At 41.5% G+C, this 17,115-nt stretch overlaps 1 protein-coding gene across 1 annotated transcript in view; it reads right to left on the bottom strand.

Annotated features, from left to right (window-relative positions):
• Positions 1-16,915, bottom strand: part of USH2A (usherin) — a gene marked incomplete at its 5' end in the record, with an annotated part of 394,535 nt that extends 377,620 nt beyond the window's left edge. Inside the window, 2 exons of the mRNA XM_084868505.1 lie at positions 12,386-12,551; positions 16,422-16,915. Coding sequence (XP_084724631.1) covers positions 12,386-12,551; positions 16,422-16,915 — 660 coding nt within the window. The remainder of the gene's footprint in view (positions 1-12,385; positions 12,552-16,421) is intronic.
• Between the last annotated feature and the right edge of the window lie 200 nt (positions 16,916-17,115).

Here is a 17,115-nt window from a genome sequence, read left to right as displayed (position 1 = left end):
CTTTTTCTGTGAGGGGATTCCTTCCTGCCTTTTGTAACTTATCAGGCGGGTCTTTTCTTGCCTCCCCGTGTAGTCTTCAATCAAAGGGATAGTGAAATCACTCTGTTTAAAGGCAAATCTATTTGAATCTTCTATGACAAATCTTCACAAAGCTACATGTGATTCAGTACAAGGGCAAGAATGTAAGAAGTAGAGACACAAGCAGAGAAAAACAATTAAAAGGAATTTTTGGAGCATCTATTATAAGTAAAACAAGGGCACATTTCTTGATGAAATTGATCAGCTTATAATTGCATATAAAAACCTATAAATTCCAAGGCTTCTCCTTCTCCCAATGCCCACATATATAAGGAAAATATTGAGGTGGGAAAAATGAAATAAAACACTATGAATACCATTTAAGTCATACCTAAAGGAACACTACCATTTAGTTTATGTTTTATAACTCAGCTGTTACTTACAAATGGCAAATCACTCTTTAAAGGAAGTGAGAAATTAGTCCTTGTATGATAAAATAATTAGTCCAGGTTAACCCAGCATACTTCTACCAACAGATAACTCGTCACACCAAACCAAGCATTTCTTCAAGGGTTACATTTACTAAACAGGACTTTTCTAATTAGCATGAAGCAATTTAAATCCTGGATCTAATATTTCATCAGGAGAAAATTCTTAATCAGATAGTAACTTCTTAACCTGGTTCCTCTGCTCCATTTATAAACTCTCCATTAATTTCATGCTGAAAAGATTTATAGCTAATGGAACAGAAAGTAAATGCACACCTTAAATAATTGCCCTATTTTCTTCAATGCAAATACTAGTCTCAGCCTAATGAGCAAAGGATGATGTTTCTAAATGCACTAAAATATTGCCTCTAACACATTTTTATTTACAGAGAGCAGTTTTTTAATATATATATATATATATATATATATATATATATATATATATATATCTTCCTCCCATCGGAAATCATTTCATTTTTATTTTCAAATATAGCCAAGCATTTCCACCTAACGCTCAGGTATCAGGTGGACAAAATAACAGTGACTTACATTTACATCTTATTTCTCAACTGTCAGTACATTTACTAGCTGTCAGTAAAAGAGAGAAAAAAAAATTTGACTGTCAGTTTTAGAAAAGAGTGAGACAGAGAAAGTATACCAGTAAATGTGGAGAAAATAATTAATATATTTTTATCAACTTTCTCATGAGTGTTTCTTCTGTGTGAAATGCAAACTATATAATTTGAATTGTTTGATGTCTTAAAGTCTCAGATTCTAGAAAAGATGGAAATGCATGAGTAGAACGGGTTTGGTTTGAAATCACGACTTCCAAGGAAAGGTGAGTCTGATGCAAACACAGCTCTCCTTCGCCCAGTTAAATACAGGATTCCAGACCTTTGCAGTGCTATTTGTACAGAACTTAGGCCCAGGTTATAAGATCTCTATGTTCTTTAAATTCCCCAGCCAGAATCTTAATGAATTTAATGTAACTGAAAAGTTGGGAATTTAGTACAAGATTGAATTCACACAATAACTGCATCTCTTCCTGAACATAAAACCCCAAGTCTTAATTATTTTCCAATTTAAATATTCATAAAGAACAACGGTTTGTTTGTTTGTAAAGTATGGTTTTATTGATTTCAGAGAGAGAAAGGGAGAGATAGAAACATCAATGATGAGAGAGAATCATCGATTGGCTGCTCCCTGCACACCTCTATGGGGGATTAAGCCCGAAACCTGGGCATGTACCCTGACTGGGAATCAAACTATAACTTCCTAGTTAATGGGTCGATGCTCAACCACTGAGCAACATTGGCTGGGCAGCGACACTGGGTTTTGATTTTTTGTTTTTTACAGTGTACTGGGTTATATGTATGTTATCGTTCAATGAAAACATTTCAGAATGTTTTTAAAACCATATTCATTTTAAAGGGGTAAATATTCCTGAAATGGATAATTCTACCTCCAGGTTCAAGAACAAAAGGGACCTCAATGCTGACAGAAGATAAACAAATACCGATAAGGCAAGTAGATATGGACATACTTTCTCGCTATTCATAATTACACACCCCGTGTTGAATACTAAGTTTTTAGAGATATAAGAATTCTACCCTCACTTGAGCAATTTCACGCTATAGTGTTGCAATTGCTCACCAAGGAAACACTTTAAATTAGTCACCACTGATTGGATTTGGTGTAATTAAAGCTGGAATGCATGCAAGTTATTTTTCTTAAAACAATAAAATGGAGCCGTTACAGCGGTCTGTCCAGAGGTAACAAGTGGGCTGGCGAAAACATGAGCTGAGGATATATTTAAATACGGATTTACACACGCCGTATTAGGGAAGGTAAAAACAGAATATGAAATAAACATTAGGCATCAACTCAGAGCTCACTGTCAAGTGCACGCCCTAGCTTCTCGCCACCGAGTTCAGCTGAAGGTAACTATCTGTCAAATGTAATCTGTGCGAGTGAATATGCTTAAGCTGGGGCTATGAATCAACCAAAATTGCTCTGGTCTTATTGACATTCAATTGCAAGAAGTTGCAGCTCGCCCGGCCCACTAGACAGCCTGACAACACCAAGAGTGCTTCCAGTGACAGAAGCTTTAAATATAGATGCAACTATCATCAAAACACACATGGACCTGGACTTCACGATCCTTCATAGCATCCTTTGAAATTGGTCAGTCAGTCATCGCCTGGTCATGGATGCCCTGAGATCGCATCTCTTTCCTCCCAACATCTGCCAGCATGCTCAGTTAACAAGCCATTATTAATCTTTTTTTTTTTTTTTTTTTTTTTTTTTTTTACAAAAATGAATATGGGTTTGATTGGCAGGTGGAGTCCTCCAGGATTAGTGTGAGTTTCTGTGGCATTGTGCTCAACCCCACTTCTTCACTTAGCAGATCTGTCTTTTATCTCTCCTTCCATTTGAGACTTGCCCCAATACATCTTAATAAATAATAGCCAGGCAGCATGGAGAAATCCGGAGGGTCAATGTGAGACAATGCCTTGCGGATATTTTCTGACACGTGGTGAGTCTGCCTAAGCACTGCATTAGACCAACAAGAAGACTAGGTGAGGGAGGTTAAGTGAATGCTGAGCATTGTCTTCCCTTAGGCGCTGTGACCTCTGGGGCAGATTCTGCTGGTGCCCATAAGCTCTGGTTCTTGGTCTTAATCCTGTATTGAACAACATCCCCAGTCATTCCCTCCTGTCGGTGCCCATCTTCCGCTAGGAAAAATGTGTTGACTTCCAAACTGCTTGTGACACTGCTCACCTCTGTTAAATATCCCCAACCTCCCTGTGACTCAGTAGTCTCAGCAGTACCTTCTGCACAGGGAACTCCAATAATACATGGAAAACCCGGACTCATTAGAAAACTGACTGACATTGATATGTTAATTTTTTAAATGTTACTTAAGTACTTCCTTGTCTGCTTAAGAGCTGTAATCCAAGAGATAGTTAAGGACAAGTCTTTACAGAAAATAAAGACAAGCACAAAGCTTTCTACTTTATATAAAAAAATAACAATAAAGCCAAAACTGGTTTGGCTCAGTGGATAGAGCACCTGCCTGTGGACTGAAAGGTCCCAGGTTCGATTCAGGTCAAGGGCATGTACCTTGGTTGCGGGCACATCCCCAATAGGGGGTGTGCAAAAGGCAGCTGATTGATGTCTCTCTCTCATTGATGTTTCTAGCTCTCTATCTCTCTCCCTTCCTCTCCGTAAAAAATCAATTAAAATATATTTTAAAAAATATAACAATAAAGAAAACCAATCCAGAATGTAGCAGGTTCCTGAATTCTCATGCTAGCTCCTTCTTTCACAACCTTCATCTTCTCTCAGGGAATCTCCAGTACTTGCATCAAGACTGACCTTGACCTACGAAGCTATGGGAAATAAATAGCTTAACTTGGAAAAGAGGAGGGTGGTAGACAGAATTACATATGCACTAAGGAGGCTCAGTGGGGTTTGTTGTCCCTATTTTCCTCTTTTCTACATATTCTAAAATTTTTGTTCTATAATGTCTGTGATTTTTTTTTTTATCTCTACTTTTATTCAAAAAGTATTTCCTTCAAATCTGTACCCAACATACACCCTGGTTTCTTTTCTTCCAGACAGGTTCCTACAGACAGGGGCTCTGCCTTCTCTCTCTTCAGTGCCCTCCAGACCTCATAAAAAGTGCTGCGGGCACAGTAGGTGTCTGTGGTCTTTTATACTCACAAAGGCCAAATGCCTTAGGCAAGAGGATGTGACTTGTTTACTAGGGAACTGGCCACCAGTGGAACTGAGCGAGTCCTCTGCTATTTGGTGGCAGCTCATGTCACCGAAGAATATTGAACTAAACAGAGGCTTCTGCATATGGTGAAAAATAAATTTCCTTAACAACCTTATTTAGCTCCTTTTTAAAAAGTATTAATTTCCAGCAAATATTTAAATTGAACATGTAATTTAAAAAAAATTCCCAAAACACTAAAAGAATACATTAAAAAAAAAACGATAAAAATTAAATGAGAGTTCAACAAGGTACTTAAGTAAGACAACATGTATTCTAGGGCTGGGATTCAGAACACATTGAATAACATTCAACATCTTAAGGTTTAGTTTTTCCAGGATTTTAGATCACTAATCCCATGGCTTTTCACCTACTTCTGAAGTTAAAAAAAATCTTACAGTTTTTGATGTTTTTGTGTGTTTTTTATATGGTAAGTGGCAATCAGAAATATTCATGGGACAAAACTAATTTTTATAACTTTGCAAATTAAAAAGCACCACACAGGTCTGATTCTGGCCCTGATGGAGTAAGTCCACACCAGTCCCTCCCCCCCCCCCCCCCCCCGGGTAATTACAACTAAAAAATCTGGACAAAATACAAAAGGCAGTACCTAAGGATTCTGAAAAATGACCCAAAGCAAATCCACTGTGGAAGAGATCAAGACGGAAAATTGAAAACATCTGATCTGGAAAAAAATGTTGAGAAATAAAACAAGCTACAGCCCTAGCCAGTTTGGATCAGTGGACAGAGCACTGGCCTGCAGACTGAAGGGTCACAGGTTCAATTCCAGTCAAGGGCATATACCTTGGTTGTAGGCTCCATCCTCCTGGGCCCCGTGCAGGTGGCAACTAATAAGTGTCTCTCTCACATCAATGTTTCTCTCTCTGTCTCTCCCTCTGCTTTCTACTCTCTTTAAAATTCAATGGAAAAATATCCTTGAATGAGGATTAACAAAAAAGAAAAGAAAAGAAGACAAGCTATAGACTGGGAGAATATTTTCAATAGAAAGATATGTCATGGGACTTAAGGAAACAGGAGGCCATACAAAACTCAGTCAGAGTGCAATCAAACTCTGCCTGCAGAGGACACATTCTGATTTTGTTATGTGGCTCAATAAGCAAATCTAACACATTTTCATTCATGCTAAATCCAAATTTCCGCGTGCATCTTCTATGTTTGATATAGTATCTAAAATGCGTTGCTATTAGGATAAGTGACATCACTATACTTAAAAATTAAGCCAGCTATCATTAATGCTCAGTTACACTGGCATTCATGATTTAGCCCGGGATATCCGATAGGTTGCAACAAAAATGAACAAGGGTTCTTAATTACAAATGCTAATTTGGATAAGCTCTCGCTAATTAATAGAAGAATTTATCCCTGGTATTTATTTTAAACATGATCAAGCATTGCTTATTATTTTAATCACTACATGAGCCAGTTACACATGGCACAAATGAACGGCAAGCTACATATGGTGAAGGGAGGAACGCCTGCAAACAGAGACAACTACGTAACTGGCTTCACATCCTAAGGACTAGCTTCCCTATTCACACGTCAGGTGTAAGCCAAGGCCATCGTGCTTGTGATGTGGAAGGAGACACGTCTTGAGGGTTCACAAGCATCTTTTCAGTCACCAAGTATTATAGCTTCAGGAAGCTATATCTGCTAAGCTGAACAGAATCGACGTGTAAGAGTGCAAATGGTGCGATCTCCCCTCGCTCCAGCCTGTGTTTCCTATGAAACATCAACCATTTTTCTTTCCCCTGAAGTGGTCATGGCCCTGTGTGTTAGCTAAAATATTGACATGCTGAGGCCAAGTTCAATGCTGCCCTTGCATCAAGTCTGTATTTATAATTGAGAATGAATCCTCTACTTGCCCCCCTGAAAGGCAGGGCTCCCTACCAATTGCAGTGCTGACCATAACCTCAGACAGCAGAGGACACACCTTGCTGGCCCGGGTAGTTATTCTACAGGGAACCACTGAGCCACACTGGCCGGGTGGAAGATCTTTTAAAGAGCACTGGTGACCATGTTAGCATGTTTTCAATGGAACTTACTGAAAAGTTTTATACAGAAACAGGATATGGGGAGGGAGGCAGAGAAAGGAAAAGATATGACCTGAGCAGATTAACTTGTCCTAAAGACCATTTGGCAGTTAAGGAAAACAATTTACATGAGGACAAAACTAAAGAGTTGTGACGTCACTCTCAGGGCCCCAGTGAGATATGCCCACCTTCAGGGCAGTGGCCTTGGGAGGTATGCAGAGAAGTGGGCAGCTTGCAGAGCTGCTTAGGAATTAAAATCCAAGGACTTGTTGGTGGGAGAAAGGGGGAGACTGAGGATAAAGGACTTCTTGGTAAATCTCGGTGACCCAGGTTCATGGCACTTTCGCATTTTTTTCAGTTACAGGTCAGCTGGAATTGTGCACAGAAACTCAAGGCCAGATTTAAGCAGATGACTTAACCTCCCAGAGGGTCATTGTTGTCATCTCTGTAATGGAGCAGATATACGCCAATGTCACAGAACTATCATTAACATTTGAAAATTAAGCATTAAGATATTTAACACAGTGCATCTAATCAGTGCTCTATAATGGCAGCTGCTATCATCATTATTTTTAACTGATCATTGTGAAAAGCTTTGTGAAAGTCTATTGATCTTTACTTATTGTGCATGATTAAAGCTATTCAACTGACTTGGGTGGTATAAAGCTGGTTGGGTACAAACAAATTAACAATATTTTACAAATACAGACACATATACATAGTTACAGTTAAAAGCAATAAAGAGTATTAATGCGATGATAGGGATTGAATTTTTCACCGAGTGGGGGTTGACGGGGTGTTCTCATGGAAATCCCAGGACATAGGACTCACTGAAGGCTGCACAGATGTTTTATGATCCCCCAATCAATAGAGACATGGAAATACCTGAACGAAGTGTGCACCTGGGCATATACTGCAGAGATTAATTGAGAGACTTGGTTTATCTATTCTAACAAATGTTGGTTAAACTGCATTTTCTTTTTCTCCAGAACTATCAATAGTTTTCCTTTTTTGCAGATTGAATACATAAATCAAAAGAACATATTTCATGAACAAACTACGATTATGAAACTCCTGCGCTTCGTCTATTGATCCTCAAAACTTCATTTACCCATACATTTATTTCTGCCTTCTTTGTATCAGATTAGAACTGCCCTTTTTGTTATGTTTCTGAAGTTAGAATCATCTGTGGCTCTTGAATTGGCGGTGTATCAAGGAGCCTTCAGAATAGCATGGGAAATGTGAACAAACCCACTTCTAAACCTTTTATTTCCCCCGTTTCAGGATCTATCCGTTTCTAATTTTAATAACTGTTTAGCTACATTTCAGCATAATTACAATAAGATTACCATACTGATGCTCCTTTGAGGCTATGTATCCTATAAAATACCTAAGTGTGGAACTGCTTAGGGAAAACAGTATTTTCATAGGACACTCTGAGGTTTTACTTTTAAATGATATGCAATTAAATGTAAAATGCTTCAAAGCTGAGTTTTCTTTTTCAACCAACACACAACAAACTGCTCAAGTATCACCTCTTATGTATTTCAAACCATTTTTTAAAAAGAAAATCAAAACAGATCTCTTTAATACGGACAGCATATGCTGATGTAATACAAAAACTGGGCTTAAAAAATATCAGCCAATGCAATCAGTGTTCCCTGTTTGATAATAAAAAGAATGAATTGATTTTTTCCAGTTTTCAGACAAAAAATACGACATAACAAATTTCAGCTTGATATAATTTGAAATAGCCAATATATTAAAGCCCAAAGTGAAATTTAAATTGGCAATCGCGTCAGATTCAAGTCTCAGAATGAATATTAATTTAAAAACTAATCATATTTCAACAGGTGGAGTCTTTGCAGTGCTGTTAGATCCATTACTGTAACCTCAGCATTTTTGTTTAGGAAATTAGACTTTCAATGCTCAGACTCTCTGGCTCTCCCTTGCACCTTTTTTATTTTTTTAATTTATTTTTTGTCAAGGGATCTAATTAGTTTTAAAAAATCCTTTACTTTTCCCAAATTTGGAAAATTAGAATTCTGGTTTTGCTGATAGAAAGCTGATATGGAGTGCACTGTCTGAGGTAAGGTATATGGTCAAATCTGTCCATTAATTTCATGTCACCAAGTGTCTGTAAGTTAAATTCAGGTTTCTGAGCCAATTCCATGTGTAAAGATGTGTTTTCTTTCAGACACACACACACACACACACACACAGGCACCCACACCCCATATAAATTGATTGATTTGTGGGCCCATTGGAACATAAGTAAAAATATACACACACATTAATTACAGACTTGCAATTCGCAATTTGACTCAACCAGACTACCAATTATGTAGCCCATGCCTAGCGATGGTGAAAGTCCCTAATCCCAAAATCAAACAGAATGTGCATACGCTACATAATAATGCAACTGTACGTTACATTTCGTATGAAAATATATTCTTTGCAGTCCTACGGTGAAACGATTACAAGCTGCCCATATCTTGGCCATAAAATCTACTCCAAACAATGTTTCTGTGTAAATACCAGACAGCCTGGGAAAGCAGAAAACGGCACAGCCTGGTGCCGGCTGCGTGCGGAGCGCGCTGTCACTTACACCCAGACACCCTGCCCAGCAGCTCTCCACGCTCCCATAAACTGTGCCTCACCCCACAGTCCGCGTGTGCCTTTATGTAAGAGTTAAAGAAGCCTCGTTTAGTCCTTCCAGTGCAGGGGTCCTCAAACTTTTTAAAGTGGGGGCCAGATCACGGTCCCTCAGAGAGCTGGAGGGCCGGACTATATGAACTACTAATTCCTACTGTAACACCTCGGCTGTGCTCACTGCCCAAAAAACCTGGCGGGCCGGATCAGACTCCTCTGCGGGCCGTAGTTTGAAGACCCCTGTTCCAGTCCAACCCTCTTACTACAAAGCACAGAAACCGAGTCAAGAGAATTTCTTAGGACTACACAATATGGGGAATGACTCAGGTTTCCCTGCTGCTCCTAATCTTGAGTCCTTCTCACTCTTTTTATAACATTGTAGGAATGGGTACATTCCTTCTTGAATGTCTATAAAATGAATTACTATACATTTCATGATATCTTCAAAATATTCAGACTGGTGTCCACTACAGAAACCCCCATTAAGATCTCCCATTAAGAATAAATAATTGTGCCAAAACCAGTTTGGCTCAGTGATAGAGTGTCGGTCTGGTCTGCAGACTGAAAGGTCCCAGGTTCGATTCCGGTCAAGGGCATGTATTGTACATTGGTTGCGGGCACATCCCCGGTAGGGGGTGTGCAAGAGGCAGCTGGTCGATGTTTCTCTCTCATTGACGTTTCTAGCTCTCTAGCTCTCTCCCTTCCTCTCTGTAAAAAATCAATAAAATATATTTTTTTTAAAGAGCGTATAAGACAACCCCCTAATTTTACAGTTAAAACACAGGTTTAGGCCTATATTCGCTGTATAAGACTACCCCCCCACTTCAAAGAAAAGACTTACTTTGCCATCAAGATCTGCAGGTAATTTTTGTGCAATTTTGGTCTTTTGCCCCGATTTTTGGTTGACTTTTTTTTCCGTTTCAAAAGTCGTCTTATACGCCAGAAAATATGGTAATTGTGCTCTCACTTTTATGTGAATGAATCAAGATTCTCATAATGCTAGAATTCTCCTGAATCTGTCCATAAAAGCCAGATGAATACATGACCAATCTGCATGGTTTTCCTCATGGTCCACGGCTGTTTAGTTGTATAGTTTTAACATAAAATGTTAAATGGGTGTGTGGGGGGGGACCATATATAAAAATAAATAGAAATGTACAAATTGGAAAGGACAGTTTTCTCTCAGTAGTCAGGCAGTTAAGAAATAAAGTGGACTCATTAAATCACAAGTACTTTAACCTTTCCTTGAAAGCAGGGTAAGATTTAAAGATTTATGAAGAAGTTTTGCCTAAACTCGGAAAGGACTCATAGTTGACGTGTATTGAGAAGACAACGCTGATCTCAAGAGGCACTCTAAGAGCCTCTTATTCCCAGCAGAGTGAGAGGTCCCGGTCCCCCCTTCCCATTTAGATGGCTTTTAATCAGCCAACACTGCCAACGCATGGCACAGGCTCGCAGACAAGGCAACATTTTAACAGCAAGTCAAAAGAATTTTTTTTTTCATCGTTAATACCAACATATGAAAACATATTGATTTGACATCTTCTGCAGATTCCCCTTCTTTGGGAGTTTCTATTTGCACATTTTTCACACTATACCAGGGGTCCTCAAACTTTTTAAAGTGGGGGCCAGATCACGGTCCCTCAGAGAGCTGGAGGGCCGGACTATATGAACTATTAATTCCTACTGTAACACCTGGGCTGCGCTCACTGCCCAAAAAACCTGGTGGGCCGGATCAGACTCCTCTGCAGGCTGCATGTGGCCCGCGGGCCGTAGTTTGAAGACCCCTGCATAACCCATTCCTGTGGTACTAGTCAATGGCTAGAATGGACCATTTATAGATATAGAAGAGATTAGGCCCCTCTCTGCTAACTACTGAGCAGTAAGAGGTAAGCTCTGACCAACTGAACCCATCTGCTCTACAGTCGTAACCTGGGATCAGACATGACCACCCCTTTAAAGGTCCTTTCAATGCTGGTGGCCTAGAAACACGGCTCCCTGCCAACTGCATGTGCTAAACTCACATCCTAACTAAACGCTGGGTAGATAAGGCGTAACATGCTGATTTGATATCAATTCGCCAATAGCTTCCTATAGAAATCAGCCATTGCTGCTTCTCTGTATCGCTATTTTAAACATTCTTCCCAAGGCTGTTCACACACAGCTATGCAAATACATGGCGTGATTTCATTTACAACCAGGCACAACCAAGATATGGACAGAGTGTACGTGTATCACCAAGAACAATTTCTATGCTGAAACAGACTCTAAAACCCAGACCACAAGCCTCAAGGGCCTAAAGAAGTCCACTGCTTCTGGGTGGGATAAAAATGTGAGCAATCAAATGTTATTCCCATTTTTTTATTTTTTGCTTTTTAAAAAATATATTTTATTGATTTTTTTACAGAAGAAGAGAGAGGGACAGAGAGTTAGAAACACTGATGAGAGAGAAACATCAACCAGCTGCCTCCTGCACATGTCCTACTGGGGATGTGCCCGCAACCAAGGTACATGCCCTTGACAGGAATCGAAGCTGGGACCCTTCAGTCCGCAGGCCGAAGCTCTATCCACTGAGCCAAACTGGTTTAGGCTATTCTTATTTCTAAAACAGGAATATAAATACCCCCTGGTGCAAATGGGATTCACAAGGACCACAGTCCGGATGCCCGGATGGGAACATATGCTGAGAACTGCACACATGGTACCTCTGGCTTGAGAGGCAAGGCTGACTCTTAGCCGCATGGGCCATGTCAGTGCCCAGCCGACAGGAAAGCATAAACTCTGTCTCTTCCAGGAACCGTAAACTAACAGACATCTCACAGTTATCTCAGCCTTTAGCAGCTTCTAAGGTTAATACAAACTGTGGCTGACAACTAAAGTAATCATATAACACCTTCCGAGTGTCTGATGTGTCAAGTTCATTAGTCCTGAGGTCAGCATTTTAATGCAACAGCCAAATTTTATTCCCATCATCAGATGCTATCTGCAAAAGGCAGCTGCGAAAGCCAGGCAGGGCTTTCACACTGCTGCGGCCAGTAACCTTACTTCTAGACACACACACACACACACACACACAAAGTCCTCACGCATTTTCGAACAAGAGAAAATATACTAACCAAAGGCAACAAAAATTTCATGAGGGTATTATTACTCCGGCTAGCATTGTCCTAAGCTTCTGTGGGAGTGTTCGCAGCAATTTTGAGGGGACAATGCTGGTACATCAAGAGATGCATCATTAGGTCATTTAAATACCGATTCTCTGGGGTCATCATTTGCACATGCTTGAAAGCTAAAAAGGAACCCGCTTCGGATCCTGTGGGAAGATGCCATTGAAAGGAGAGAAAGGAAGACGGATTGGGATGTTTAACCAAATGTTAAATATGTTTTATTTTACTCACCTGCACACTCAGATGGATCCATGTCTTCACAAGAATTCTCCCCAGTGTCATTACTTTTATGGGAGGCTGCAAACCGTTTACTGTGCGGTAGTAAAACGTGGTTTCTTCCTCCGATACTGTAAGTTTGAACAGGATCTGCCCATGCGCCGTCTTCTCTATCACACACCTTGGGAAGCAAAGGGAGAGAGAAAAGGTCAGCGCCTGGTCAAAAGACAGGCCAAGGCATCGCACGTTTTCAGAGCAAGCTTTATTCCGATGGAGAAGCCCGTTCATTTCAATTTAAAAAGTAGAGTTTTTATTGATAATATATCCCCTAGAACTTTATTAGACATTCATGGGGCAAACGGAAGGGGCTGCATCGGCTTGCAAAAACCAACACTCAGCTGCTGGGTTCATTAGTTCCTCTGCTCCTTCTATTATAAGCAGCAGCAGCACAATCATATCCTGGGTATTGAGTCACCGGTGCACATCTTTTCTTTTTCTTAATGTAAAGAAAATTTACTATCCATAGAGGGCTCTGAACAGCTCTATTTATTTTTAATATATTTTCATTAATTCCAGAGAGGAAGGAAGGAGAGAGAAAGAAACGTCAATGATGAGAGAGAATCATTGACTGGCTGCCTCCTACATGGTCCCTACTGGGGATCAAGCCCGCATCCCGGGCATCCAGGCATGTGCCCTGACTGGGAATCAAACTGTGACCTCCTGGTTCACAGGTTTATGCCAGCTAAACAGCTCTGTTTAATTTCCAAGGTGAAATAGAGAACTGCCCACTAAGAATTATTGCTAAAGATGTTTTAAAACTTTCCTTAAATAGCACTTTTTACAAAGTATTCCTTCTCACTTGCATTTATTATTTCCTGGAGTTTAGACTAAACTCTAAGGTTAGAGAACACTTAATAGTCACGATTTTACTGCCATTATTTTATAACTAGAGGCCTGGTGCACGAAATTCATGCACTCGGGAGGGGTGGGCCCTCAGCCTGCCCTGTGCCCTCTTGCAATCTGGGAGCCCTGGGGTATGTTTGAGGCTGTCCGCAGGCCTACGCTGTAAGTCAGAGCTCTGTAGTGTTGCTGCAGAGGTGAGAGAGGCTGCTGTGGAGGCTTAAGAGGCTCCCTCCACCGCCACTGCGCTTGCCAGCCATGAGCCCAGCTTCTGGCTGAGTGATGCTCCCCCTGGGGGGGGGGGGGTGCACTGACCACCAGGGGGCAGCTCCTGCACTGAGTGTCTGCCCCCTGGTGGTCAGTGCACGTCATAGAGACAGTTCCTTCAGATGTGGGATGGAAAACCACTCTCCAACATACCCTGAGGGGTCCCAGATTATGAGAGGGCACAGGCCAGGCCGAGGAACCCCACCAGTGCAAGAACAGGGCCAGGGAGGGACGTGGGAGGTTGGCCAGCTGGGGAGGGATTGCGGGAGGGTTCCAAGCTGTGTCTGGCCCATCTCACTCAGTCCCAATCTGCTGGACCCCAGCAGCAAGCTAATCTACCAGTCAGACCATCTGCCCTCTGGTGGCCAGTGCAGGTCATAGAGAGCAGTTGAGTGACCTTAGGGTATCAATAGCATATTATGCTTTGATTGCTTCAATGGCCAATTGGATGACTGGACACTTAGCATATTAGGTTTTTATTATTTAGGATATTTTAAAAAATATATTTTATTGATTTTTTACAGAGAGGAAGGGAGAGGAATAGTTAGAAACATTGATGAGAGAGAAACATAGATCAGCTGCCTCTTGCACACCCCCTTGACCAGAATTGAACCTGAGACCTTTCAGTCTGCAGGCCAACACTCTATCCACTTCGCCAAACCATTTTGGCTATATAGGATATTTTTTACATATATTTGGTGATAAAGTTAAGAGAGTAGTACATATTTTGGGCAAGTAGATTAAGTTGATATAAATGTTTTACATAAAATAGAAATAAGGTTTTATAGACATTCTACTATGATTTGTTTAACCCTTCACTGGGTGGTTATTTCTAAGTCATTGGAAATGAAAGAGCCTCTCTTTATTCCATGATTCCAAGTCTTAATCTAAGGGGGGGGGGGGGTGCCTCTATTCCTTTTTCTTGAGTTTCAATCTACAAGTTAGCATTTGACCATTACTCAAGGATTCACTTACCAAATGCAGGCTTATTTCCCCAAGCTTACTGAAAATGCATTTCTTAATATGTTATTATCTTCCTTGCTATTTTGTTTGCTTGTAAACATACTAGCTTTAGTAGATAATGAATGTGAGAGGAAGGCAGGTAGCAAAATATTTAGGAACTGGATTTATTCTGCTCCTGGATAAACAATAATTGGATAATCCGAGTTTTGTTTGTTTTACTTATCTAGTGCAAACACTCCGAAATTTCCCCGATTCCCATAGGTATTTTCATTTTGAGAATGGAAATGACCTTGATGGGTAGAACTCCCAAAACTGTAAGCCATGTGCTATGGCCTCTATAAATACTGCCCTGACTTATTTATACAAAAGTGATGCAAATAGGAGATGGGTTTGGTACAGATATATCCTTTGGAAAAAAATACTCTGTACTACTCATACTTGTCAAGAGATCGTTTTTAAAGATGGTACTTTAGTTATGTAAATTGAGTTGGCTGGACTTACTGACATTTCAAACAGTAAGAAAGCAAGGTCTTCTTTTAGGGGTAACATATACATTGAGATGATGGTTTGTGATGAATTTCACTCCTTTTTTTTTTTTTTAATGAAAATATGCCAACTCTCACTTGGCAAATTAAAACCAAATGCCCAAGACATCTAAATCCTATTTGTTTAGGAGATTGTAAGACTTATCTGGGTTGTTTCCCAAGTTTTTAGATATTTGGCCAACAGTCTCACACAATTAAAACGTCACCTGTGGCAGAGACAAAGGCCCTACTGAAAGATAAAAGATAAGAAAACAGGCCTTCAGACTGTCCTACTTATTCTGATTTCCAGACTGGCTCAAACACTTAGGAAAACACATTAGAGTTCAGTTTTAGAGACCATAACAGAATGAAAAACATGTGATCATATGAACTGGTAAGACATGAGGTTAAGAAAGCCCACTCCAAACTCACTGAAGGTGTCTCTACTGGGACCCGTGCTAGAAAAGCTTTTGAGAATCTTTATTTATTTATTTATAAATATATTTTATTGATTTTACACAGAGAGGAACTGAGAGGGACTGAGAGTTAGAAACGTCGATGAGAGAGAAACATCGACCAGCTGCCTCTTGCACACCCCCCACTGGGGATGTGTCAACAACCAAGGTGCATGCCCTTGACCGGAATCGAACCCCGGACCCTTCAGTTCGCAGGCCGACGCTCTATCCACTGAGCCAAACCAGTCCCGGCGCTTTTGAGAATCTTTCATGCTTCCCTACATACTTCCTACAAGATGAAAACTCCACGAGGGAAAGGGCCAAAAGTGGTGCCTTTTCCGGGGATGGAGGATCATTCTCATTCATTTATTCAACTCAGAACACGGGGCATTTCCCATGAGTCAAAGGGACATCTCTTGTGGGGAAAGCAAGGGTACCTAAAGCACACACAGATGCCTGAGACACTTAGCTCTCAGAGAGTTACCTGCCTAGTGACGAGTTCATACTCCAACAGGAGCAGATTCTTTATACAAACTGCGACCAAGACTTTGAAAATATCAATTCTTTGTGCTACTGGTCCCCATGTCCTAAAACTCATGGAGCCTGAGTCTGCTCTGACGGCTAAGACGAAGGTGGAGCTAAATGAACTACCAGGAAACCCAGGAGATAGGCGTGTAAACATGACTGCCTACACAGGAACCATTTTAGCATCGTGTTTTTAGAGGGCTCACTTCGTCACAGAAAGGAGACAGCGCTTGTTAAATGTAGGAGGACATGTTTCCTACATTGGAGTAGGAAAGACTGGCAGAGGGGTTGAGCTACAAAGGCATGGGTTTCACCGATTGAGCCGTCCTTTCGGGTCTGGAATTCCAGTTGTGAGCATCCCGGCTACAACTGATTTTTCAGGCTCCCAGGAAAGCATACACTCACCGGGCTACTTACATTACACCTTCCTGTTCGGGTTTCAGCCACACGGCCAACGTGAAGGATGCCGCCAACCTCGGAGAAGGAGAAGGAGGAGGAGAAGAAACGCAGCTTGTGTGATTTCCGAACAGAAAACTCGTGGAATTGTGAGGGGAGTCGGGGCGCAGATCCTGTGTGTCTGCAGCCAGGCAGCCCCCCAGGCCTGCGGAGAGGAGGGCCGTGTAGGCGGGAGGTGCGGATCTGTGGGGGCAATCCTGAACGCAGATCCTCTGGGTGCAGGACTGGAGACTCTCGGCGACCGCAGGGCTATGGCAAAATGTGCTGCGGTCCGGGAATCCGCACGTGGCATCAGTTGGCACGAGGGACACGGTCTTGAAGGCTCCCACGTTCTCCAGCCTCGGGAAGAGGCCCTGCGAGTCAGCCCAGGAGATGAGCGCAACGCAGGCCAAGATCAAGGTCTCTGTGATGCGCACCGAGAGGCCCCGGCTCAGGGAGAGAGCCAGGCCGTTCATGGTTACAGAAAAGCATCCCCCTCCCGACAGAGCATCCTGCATAAGTCACGAGGACAATGTGTCAAGGAGCCTGGAGATCCTGCATTTCCAGGAAAGTGCAGAGGCGGTTTCACACAGAGGCAACACCATGGACGTCCTGGGCCAAGGGCGAGGCATGGGGAGCAGCTGGCATCTGGGGACCAGAAGCAGAGTGTCAGGTG

This window comes from Pipistrellus hanaki (genome assembly GCF_964339955.1).
Source record: "Pipistrellus hanaki genome assembly, chromosome: 20".
Lineage (NCBI taxonomy): Eukaryota > Metazoa > Chordata > Mammalia > Chiroptera > Vespertilionidae > Pipistrellus > Pipistrellus hanaki.
Note: the sequence above shows the minus strand (reverse complement) of the source record. Positions and strands in the feature narration are given on the sequence as shown.